We start from the raw sequence: 11,300 nt of genomic DNA, 5'->3' as shown, positions 1-11,300 counted from the left end.
CACACACACACACACACACACACACACACACACACACACACACACTAATAACAACAACAACAATAATCATTTTTAAACATAGAAAATTGGGCCCTGGGGAGATGGCTCCTGATTGAAAGCACTTAGTTTGAAAGCATGAGGACCTGATTTTATTCTCTAGCACCCATGTAAAAATCCAGGGATGGTTGCAAACACTTAGGGAATGGAGACAGGCAGGACTTAAAACCTAGCTGATGACCCAGCCTAGAAAAAAAACTGTGAGCTTCTGGTTCATTTGGAGGCTCTGTCTCAACGGAATAAGGTGAAGACCAATACCTCAAATCCTGCTCTGGCCTTCACACATGCCTAAGGGGTTGTTTGCACTGCACATTCACATGAGCGCACCACATACATATAATACATACACTAGCATGCAGACATATACATCCATACACACCTTCAAAGAGAGACTGGAAGAGGAAAAACCCACCAAAACACTAGCATCTTTTATATCTAAGTGGGTTGGTATGTCTTCCATTTTTCATATGTCTTCTAAGTGTATGTGCTTCTTAATGATAAAAAGTAAAACATTTTAAAGCTCTTGAAAAATATAATGCCTCTTATTTGTATTACTAAGTAGTATCCCAAAACTCCTTGGCTGGCGGTAGGTATCACCTCATTCAGCAGTCAAACTCTGCCTCATATCAAATGAAGGCTTTGACATTTTGCACTCCCATTGGTTAAATGATTAATACAGTGTCTTCAACCATCACAACCACCTCCTCGGAGTCATCACTGGAACCTACCTCCTCCTTGTCCCTCACGGGTCACCAGGTTCTGCCCGTGGCTTGCATAATTCAAGATTTTATTATGCTACGCTGGGGTTACAGTAAGTCATAAATTTAACCTTTTGCCTTCCATCCACCAACTCAGGTTAATCATCCTAAGATTCCAATTTCATTATTTCATTTGTCTGCTGGAAATCCTCCAAGGTTCCATTTCCTACTTTCTAATCTTAAAAATTTTTCCCCCTGGAGCCTTCCTAAGAGCCAGTCACAGTCAGAACACCCTGCTCTTTCCAACGTGCTCACTGCCATTTCTGTGACGTTTTCATCCCTTTCACTTATTTCCCTGTTCATTGCATCCAGGAAGCACCAACATATTTGCATACTGATCCTCCAAAATGCACATAATTTGTTATCATCTTACCAGCTCCTGTTTCTTGTCTGAATACTGCTAACAGCCTCAAAAGAGACCAAATAACGTATTTTGAACATGTGAAATTTTACAGGTAATAAAGATTTATCATCATACACACTCCTTATCCTAGGAACCCTTAGTGCTTCCCACAGTTTGCCTGAACTGTCAATTTGACAAAGCCTAGAGTCACAGAAGGAGGGGGTATTAATTGGGTGACTGTCTAGATCAAATTGGCATATAGACATTGTCTTGATTCCTAATTTATATAAGGGGACCCAGCCCACTGTGGGATGCATCCTTCCATGGGCATGCTCCTATTCTCCTTTGTGAGGCTCCTTACCTTGAAAGGAGGGCTTGTGTCACTTGGCCTTGCAGAAAAGTCAAAGGAGATGATGAGATCCACCCCTCTCTGAGGTCGTAGAATCAAGGGGTATGGCAGGTTAAAAGTGAGCCCACTGTCTACAACATGAATCTTTTTACTTTTGACATCCAGAGGTTCATATATTCGTTCAAATTCATCTGGATCTTTAAAGACGAAAGGCAAGAGAAGAATGGATTAAATGGTCATTTGACAGTAGTTTAGGTACATAAATGTCCATTGTAAATATGACAGACAGAGCTTCATGTGGTTAGGTCATCCAACTTTGTTAAAATCAGTTACAAGTTTAACTCTGACAGATGTAGATAAATTCACATCTTTAAGTCTTAGTTTCTTCATCTGTACTATCAGCACAAAGGCTTTTATCAAATAAGATGCTAAGGCAAGAACTTAGCTTGGGCACTGTCATTGACACTAGTCATGATGTCTTTAGTAATATTATATCCCATTACAGTGTCTTTACTGATTTGAAGACATTTCTTCAGGCATCATCTTGTTTAATTTTTGTAGCAGAGAGGCAAAGGAGAGGACATTTGGAATTGGAGGGTGAAGCAAACTAAAAGCCATCTATAAAATGAAACAACCGGGAAGAGGCTGAGTCTGAGTCTGAACAGATCCATCTGCCTCTCTCTGGACTGACTGCACAGTATATTGAGAATAAGGGTCCAAGATAAAATTCCAAACGACAGACTCCGTAAGTATGAGCTGTGTGACACCATTCAGGAACAATTATGGGACTGAACAAGCCAAGTAAACTTTAAAAGGTATCATGACTTAACTGCCAAGTAAGCAAACGCACTGATGAGACAGTGCAGCGAGGCCTGCCATGGCAGAAGTATCAGCAGACAACATGCTGAGGAAGGAGCACCTATGATCAAGGTGCTCATGATCAAGCGAGCATCTTTATCTGCTCCGTGATCAAGGGAGACATTTCTGAGAAGGCATCCTCGGCCTGAAACAAGAATAATGATACAAAACTGCCCAACCAATATTTCTGGAATTGTCCATTTAATAATCTCAGAACGCCTGAAGAACTAACAACAGAGAGGTAAGAGTCAGAACTAAGGAGGGACCAGTGGACAATCAAAACCTCTGAAACCATTTCAAATAGATAGCTTAAGAAGCAGGGACTACACTGCATAGAGCTGATCCATGAATACCTTCCAGCATGCGACCGTGGTTACACACAACATTAAAAACGTTAATGATAGAATTTGTTTAATGCAGGGATTTTTCTCTAATATAAGACACGAGAATTCACTGGCTTTGAAGACCCTGTGTTTTCTCTTTTAATTCTAGCTAATAGGTTCAGCAAAACAGATCAGAAAACTAGCTGTCTCCTTTTCTTAAGGCCAAGATTGCCTTGAGGAGATGATCGCGATGTGCATGCATTCCTGACCTGAATGGGTCTGAGTACCAGTGCTCTGGCTCCAGGCAAACTCACATGAAGTAGTGAGTCTTTACTGTGTTGCCATAAGCACAAGTTTGTGAAACATTAAGAGCTGTTCCATACACAAACCAAGACTTCCGTGATCAAAGAGATTTCAGAAAGTTGGGACTGGACATCTTACAGTAACAGTTAAGGAGATGGCATGTTCCCGGGAGTAACAGCAGTTTGTGTGAAGTTCACAATGAGGCTTTCCGACAGCTACCATTCATTTTTTATTTTATAACAAACTATGGATTATGCCAACATAACTGGTCAAGATATGCAACTAATAAGAGGCCTGGTTTGGGTTTCAGATGTCAGTCAGCTTTGAACATAAGTATTCGAACCCTCTGAGTTAAACTGAGCCGGCTATCTCAGTATGTTATGAGAGAGGGGGGTCAGGTTTTGAAAGTATATTTGTACTTTTAAGGCCAATTTCTCATGTGACAATTAGTATGTAGAAAGTTTGTTTTATGCTTCAATGGGCAAAATCCCCCCATGTCTGAAAGCACTCAAAATTTCTCAAGTCTGTGATTGAGTTAATCTGGTTCTCTGGCAGATACAGAAAGAACTGCACTGTAAGTCTATAAGGTTCTTTAAAGCGGTGGTTCTCAGCTTTCCTGCTTCTGTGACCCTTTAATATAGTTCTTCATGCTGTGACCCCCAACCATAAAATTACTTTGCTGCTACTTATGGACAATAATTTTGCTACTCTTATGAGTCTTAATGTACTATCTGATATGCAGGATATCTGCTATGTGACCCCCGTGAAAGGTTTGTTCAAGCCCCAAAGGGGTTACAACCCACAAGTTGAGAACCATTGCCTTAAAGAGTTAAGCTGTATCTGATGAATCCATCACATAGATTTCAATTCGCAACAGACAAATATTTGGATATCTGTGTTTTGAACTCTGTCCTGAATCAAGTCATGTGGACTTCCTAGTCCAGATAATGTGTGTCACAGTAAACACTATAAACACAAAGTAAACAGGAAAGAAGTCACATGACTGATGAACAACTCCTCCAAACTTTGTTTCTGCAGGCATGTAACTATTTTACAGTCATTGTTTTACAATTTATCTTGTTTAAAAATGCCTGGAAGCTGAAGTCATAGGCACACAATACTGCATTTTTTTTTTTTTTTCATTCTTACTTTGGACTAAGAGTGACCTAAATGACCTAAATGACTTTAGGACACTCAAATTTTAATGTGTGTGAGCAGAATTATCATAGAAAAAAAATGTTTTTCCCAACATTAACATGTAGATTGGACACAAGCCTTTAACCTTTCATTTTTGCATGGAGGATGTATACAATTAAAAGGAAAACGGTCTTAATTGTTATCTTAATTGTGGCATTTCATTTATACAATACATAAGGTTTGGGGGTTGTTTACTTATATTACCGATGTTTATGTCTTTGTATGTGGAGTAGGATGTCATACAGAAGCCATGGCGCACAGATGGAAGTCAGGGTTTTCCCTACCAGGTGGGTCTTGGGGATTTAATTTAGGTTGTTAGACAAGATAGTAAGTGCCTTTATGCTCTGAGCTATAAACAGGAATATTAATAAAATCTTTTGAACTAAAATGATCACAGTTTGTGATAAACCTTTAAACTTCCATGGTAAACAAGATTTTTCAAAAATGTGTAAGAAGATAGGATATATCTTTGTAAAGCCCCCATCTGAAAAAGCACTAACAAATTCGGCTAATTCAGTCTAATATACAATTATGTTTAGCAAATGGTGAAAGTCTAAACAATAAATTAGGATGAATTTATTATTGAACTGATTGGAACTTTTCCCTATATGTTTTAATTGAGTAAACACAAAATAGATTACAGAACAATTTTAATATAATGTTTAGTGAGATCTAAGAATAAACCTGTTTCCAAAAATTATTAATAGAAAACAGCTTTATGTTGGAACATGTCAAAAGCATCTCAAAAAACTGGAGCTGAAGAAATTGCTCAGTGGTTAAGAGCACAGATTGTTCTTGCAAAAGACCCAAGTTTAATTCCCAGCACCCACATCAGGCAGTTGACAGCTGGGCTCACTCCTCTCATCTCCTTGAGCACACACACAAACACAGACACATAAACATAAGTAAAGAATGAAAATTTTAAATCACCTTCCATCTGACCCCAGCCTATCAGGGCTCACCAGGACTGGCTGTCCTCTGTGGCCTGGTAAGGCTGCCCCTGACCCACCCCTCAGGGGGAGGTGATCCAAGAGCCAGCCACTGAGTCTCCCTATCAGTGGACTGGAGGAGGGGCATGGGAGGAGAAGAGGGAGGGAGGGTGGGAGTGGGGGGGATGAGGGAGGGGGCTACAGCTGGGATACAAAGTGAATAAACTGTAATAAATTTAACAAGTTTTTAGAATAATTTCCAAACAAAACTAAAATCTCTACAACAAACCTCAAAAAACAAATATTCCATGCACATGATATATATACTTAGGATTATCAGCATAGAGCTCCTTGTGCCATTCTCTTTTCTAATTGTGAATAAGTCTTTTTTCAGGGGATAGGAGTGAAATGAGGTGATATATACAGTGATTATTCTTCAAACCTCACCGCAAGGGCCACACTCTTGTATAGCTATACCCTCATTGACCCTCAGAATCAGGATGGCTAGTTCTCTCTTTTCCTATTAGTGTTACTATAACCAACATATAGAAACCCTTCAGGAATCACCTCTTGGAGGAACGGCTTTAAGAGGCTTTACTCCCTGTTTCTCCAACCAAGGACCAAGTATGGATATAACCTAGAAATCCTGCTCGGATGTAGCGCATGGCAGGTCAGTATCCAAGTGGGTTCCCTAGTAAGGGGAACAGGGACTATTTCTGACAGGAACTCAATGGCTGGCTCTTTGACCTCCCCACCCCCGAGGCAGGAGCAGCCTTGCTAGGCCACAGAGGAGGACATTGAAGCCAGTCCTGAAGAGACCTGATAAGTTAGGGTCAGATGGAAGGGGAGGAGGTCCTCCCCTATCAGTGGACTTAGAGAGGGACAGGGAAAAGCTGAGGGAGGGAGGGTGGGATTGGGAGGCAATGAGGGAGGGGGCTACAGATGAGATGCAAAGTTAATAAACTGTAACTAATATAAAAGATAAAAAAATTATTTAAAAAAATTTTAAAAAAGAGGCTTTAATCTTCTTGAAGGCAATGGCCGGGTTTAACTTGTTTTCTGGTGGATCTTTAGAACCTAGCACATTACAGGTACATCTAAATTCTGTATGAATATAGAAAGAAATCAAGGCAAGAAACCAGTTAAAGATTCTGAGCAACTGTTAAGGCAGGGAGGCCAATAAGGAAGCATAATTCTTACAGTCAGAAAATTTAGCTAATAAAAATACAGAATGGCCACTTTTAATCTGCATGTCACATAAGCAACAAATGACTATTTAGTTTCAATATACCTCAAATATTTTTTATGTTGTTTGTATACACATAAAATAGTGTTTAATATTAGAACTTTAACTGGGAATTCAATGCTTTGCCTTCCAGTCCAAAACACTGACAAATAAAAGCATATGCAATACCACAAAACTACCAGAAAGTTATTAAAATGTGGGATGAATTGGCTAGGATGCGTGCTACACAAACCCCAGAGGAACTATGTTGGCAAAACGACAATGAAAAAGAGATTAAACAAAGTATACACCAAGAAAACTTCCATTCTTACAGCAGCAAAACAATGACTAATGAAACCGCAGGGGATGCTGTGTAGTGCAGGGGGACAACTCACCAGTCAGACCCAGAGGTCTGCGACCCAAGCCCAGATTTGCTGAGCAATCTGGAACAAAGGTAATAGAACGGTTTTCTCTGATACTCTTTGTCTAGAAAGTTTAAGTAGCTGAGGGTTCCTCATAGATCTAAAAGCTTGTGAGTCAGCCGTCACCATAAGGCACAAGTTTCTAAAGAAACATTCATCTGCCACAGAGAGTACAGCCATGTGCCACTAACGATAATAATGACACCAACTGAATGTTTCAGGGCAATGTTAGTTCAGGTAAATCTACTTTCTCACAGGTAGAATTTTATTATAGCCACTATGAATAGATTTGGGGCTAATCAACACATAATTAAAAATAACTCATATCCTAGAATTTAAGGGCATGCACATAATACAAAATGTGGTGGTTTTTCCCTTTAAAGTAAAAACAACAAAAAACAAAATTTGAAACCTACAATAATTTAAAAAGTATTCTGTGGATGTGATGAACAAAATTCCACAGGAAATTTGGGGGAGGTTTTGTTATTATTTCAAATATCCACTTTAAAGTTTTACAGCATCTTGATAATGACCCTAAGACAGAAATGATTAAGAAATGATATTTGGACAACTAAGGAAAAATGATGGTGTGGTTGAAAAGAAAATTTAAGATCATCACAAAAAAAAAAAAAGAAAAGAAAAGAAAAAAAGGATATATTATATATCATTTATCACCGAGGCAAATGTAACACTTAACCTGTAAGTCACAAGGAACTGACTAATAAAGGTTACTGTTCTTGGGGACTGGGCTTAGCGACAAGTCTGAAAGTGACTAGATTCTTACCAGGAAACTTCACAAAATTTCCTAATCTTGTTTTGAAAACTGGAGTGACAATTTCCCTGTTCCCAGGCTTTGCGAACTCCAACCCCTGTGCTTCGTGCTCTCCATCAACACAAGGGGGCGCTAGTCGTGGCGCACTTTCATCGCACCCTCAAAGCTCCATCTGCGGAGACCTGGCCTTGTCTAGGAGGCCCACCCACCGGATAGAAAGGAAGAAATGAGACATAGCTGTGTTTCTTCTTTTTCTGCTGCCAGGCACGATTGTGGACGCGTTTGGGGAATGATTCTGGTGTTTTGGGAGTCACTCCTGGAAGCCTTGCGCTTGCTTCTCTTATCCTTGGAACAATCCTGTAAGCACCCATTTCCCTACTTCACGCTCATTGTAATCATCACGGTAGAAGTTTCCTGTTGCCTGTAAAGGAACCCTGGCCGATTTTTTTAAAAGGTGGGGTTGTGCTTTTGGTATTTCAAAGAATATTTTCTATTCTAGTATGACTAGGCCATTTCTTATCCAAATGTATTTTGCTTCAAAGAAAAAAAAAAAAAATAACAATGTCCCTCACAAGTCAATGTTCTTAAAATTGAGTCTAATTAAACGTTAACGGGAATGAACATGCTTCTCCCCGAGAAAGAATAAAGATACCCCGAATTAGCTCCCACGGCTTCCGTTTTGAGACTCACCTGCTACGGCTGCATCGAGTTCGTCGTCATCGAAGGAGTCCTGGGGGCTGAGGTCTCTTAGGGGGGACAGTGGGTAGGATGTGTTCAGGTTCAAGCCCAGCATGAAGTTATGGACCTTGCCTGCGCGTCCTTCTCGGGTATTGAATAAAGCAGAGTCGCTCACCAAGGCCATTAGCATACGATGGACCCAACTTGCTTGGTTGTCGTTTTGGTACTCTCTTTCAGCATCTTCATTCTCGGTGCCTGAAGGGAAGGAACACGTTATGCGCCAAATATGAACTTTGTATGGTTGATCACCAAAATGAAAACTAAAGCTCTAGGACTTCAGCTTGATATTTTCATTTACATTTAATAAATGCCCAATCCCTTTTTGATTTCAAGTGTGCGTAGTTACCTCTTACCTATACACAATGTCAGTCTTTATTCATCATTGACACCTCTTGATCTACTTAAAATTTTCATATAAACATTTAACTTTCTCTTTTCTCCATAGCTCTCCTCCATTTAACACATTCACACACACACACACACACACACACAGAGAGAGAGAGAGAGAGAGAGAGAGAGAAAGAGAGAGAGAGACCATATTACTTAATACTAATATTTATGTTTCCTCGTTTTTTCCTAAGAGTCCCTGTCCTGCTCAGTAAAAATCCAAGGGTGACTGAAGGTCAGGCGAGACAGAGAAAGACCCACCGTATGACTGCTGATAAACAAACACCCTCGTGCGCTGGCTGCATGACCTGTCAGTTCATCCCTGCTTATAAAGTCTGGGAATTTAAAACTCTATAATTTAAACAAATGTTACACAGTGTTCTAGGTTTCACCAGTGGTCCGAAGAAGCAGTCACACATCACTTTTCCCTCTAAAACCTATGCCCATATTAACTCTTGGGAAGTGCTCACTGCTGAGCTCCAATCCCCTCCAGTTTTTGCTAGCTATGAACCCCTTCCCAGCCTTCATTTCCTCATTAAGAAGCCTCATCTGATTGTTATGAGGATTGATGGTATTTGGGTCTCAGTGTGAGGTTCTCAGGCAGTCCACTGGCCTTATAACTAGGAAGAGAGAGCCTTATAATGCAAGCCGCTGCAGCATGATGCTATCAGCAGAATCCACTCAGAATCAAGGTCACAGAACATTGCTCAAACCGCTTCTGCTCTGGATTCTAGGAGCTTGTGAAGAAATATGCATACTCACATAAAACTCGGTCTATTCTTTTTTTTTTTTTTTAAGATTTAAAAGATTTGTTTGTATTTTAGGGCGTTTTGCCTGCACCTACCTACAGCGCACAGTGTACATGCATTGCCTGAGAAGGCCGAAAGAGGGCGTCAGATCCCTTGGAACTGGAGTCAAGGATGCTTGTGAACTGGCACTGGAGTCCAGGGTCCTTGGGCAGAGCAGCTAGAGCTTTTAACTGCTGAGCTAACTCTCTCAGCCCCTGTGTGTGTGTTTTGAGAGATGAATATCTACATTCAAATTCTATAACAAATGTATAGTAAACATACATAAAGCCATAAACAGGTACTTATTTATAGCATGAAAGAAATGGATCTGAAAAGGATGCAGACAGTATGGTTTCAACTATACATTATTCCAGGAAAGGCAAAACTATGGAGAGAGCAAAGTAATTAGTTTTCCCAGTAGAGAGAGAAATGGTTAGATAGAGGGGAGAAGCTTTTGAGAGCTATGAAACTACCCCATGTGACACTACGGTGCTTGATCCTGCTCACGGTCATCACCCACAGAGGGCATGATCCCTAGAGTAACTGAGCAAACTACAGTGTGTAGGGGCTCATAGAGGTCGTGACACGTCAGTGGAAGATGGAATTTCATCAACTGTAACAGAGGATCCCACACTGATGGAACAAGTTACAGTGGAGGATGCTGTCTGGGAAAGGATGAAGCGGAAGAGTTAGCAAAATGCTTTATTTGTTCCATCTTTCATGGAACCTAAAAAGACTCTCAAAATATTTTATTTAAAAAGAACAGTGAGAACTAATAAAAAAAAATCCACAACGTCAACCTCTAAGTTAAAAATGAAACGAAAACAAAACCAGCAAACTCAAAGTTCTTGAACTTCTCAGCCTCAAAAACTGCCCAGTGCTGAGTAGTGATTAAATGGTCTGCTTGGTTATAGTGATTTACTCAGCAAACAACAAACAGCTAATGTCAACTCTGTAGTCTTCCCTAATTATTCTCAAAGTGCCAGATGGATGGCATGTGTGCCCTTTATTCTAGCTTGCTTCCTTCATCAAAAACAAATGAAAAATGCAAGTCTGAACAACTAACAAAATGTATAATCTGGACTTTTAAATGAATTACTTTGGAATTAAGATGTGTTTCTTGCAGGTTGAGGTCTCTCGAGGGCCCCAGCTAATCAACGGGGCTGCTGGGCTGTGAGCAAAACCAGGGCTGAAACTTTGCTCAGCTCTGCTCTCCTAAAAAACTTAAGATGCCAAGGAATAAGGTTATTCTTTTTGTGTGTGTGTGTGTGTGTGTGTGTGTGTGTGTGTGTGTGTTGCCAAGGCACAGCATACTCCTCCCCATGCTATGGCCATGTGCAGCTACATGTGTAGCAGTGATGAGGCACCTGTCCTGTTTTGCAAAAACTCATCAGCACATAATAGCAGCCCAGCTACGAAAAACTAATCTCACTCTTAATGATAATCGGAGAAGGTAGAAAACAACACTTCCCTGTATGCATATCACGCCTAGGAGAATTCACTGCTTTAGACAAAACAGAATCCAGTATTGCCGTCAGACAGGCTGTTGACTGCAACTATGGCATCTGCTGGAGTGCAGACATATTTGAGGCTTTAAAAGAAAGGAGAAGATCTGATTCCGCTACCCGTCTGTCTGTTCTTTGCAATTGTCCTGTCTCTTGCCTGACAGCCCCTCTCCTGACACTTCGGGGATTAGAACATCTTCAGCACACATGATGTTGGGTGGACAACCCCTCCTCTGCTCACCATCCGAGGGAAAGCTTTCACTCCCTTACCTTTGGGTCCCTGGGCCTCATCATCGCTGTCAGAGCTGTCATTACTCACAATGTGCTTCGCTGTAATGTTTTCTAT

The 11,300-nt window shown here is 40.5% G+C and overlaps 1 protein-coding gene across 1 annotated transcript in view; it reads right to left on the bottom strand.

The window, feature by feature from the left end:
- Positions 1-11,300, bottom strand: part of Pla2g4a (phospholipase A2 group IVA) — a 227,402-nt gene that overhangs the window by 18,851 nt on the left and 197,251 nt on the right. The window contains exons 11-13 of the mRNA XM_055624400.1: positions 11,225-11,296; positions 8,227-8,469; positions 1,520-1,704 (exon numbers count right to left, since the gene is read on the bottom strand). Coding sequence (XP_055480375.1) covers positions 1,520-1,704; positions 8,227-8,469; positions 11,225-11,296 — 500 coding nt within the window. The remainder of the gene's footprint in view (positions 1-1,519; positions 1,705-8,226; positions 8,470-11,224; positions 11,297-11,300) is intronic.

The sequence above is a fragment of the Psammomys obesus genome, unplaced genomic scaffold, assembly GCF_907164565.1.
Source record: "Psammomys obesus unplaced genomic scaffold, mPsaObe1.curated_primary_1811, whole genome shotgun sequence".
NCBI classification, from domain to species: Eukaryota; Metazoa; Chordata; class Mammalia; order Rodentia; family Muridae; genus Psammomys; species Psammomys obesus.
Note: the sequence above shows the minus strand (reverse complement) of the source record. Positions and strands in the feature narration are given on the sequence as shown.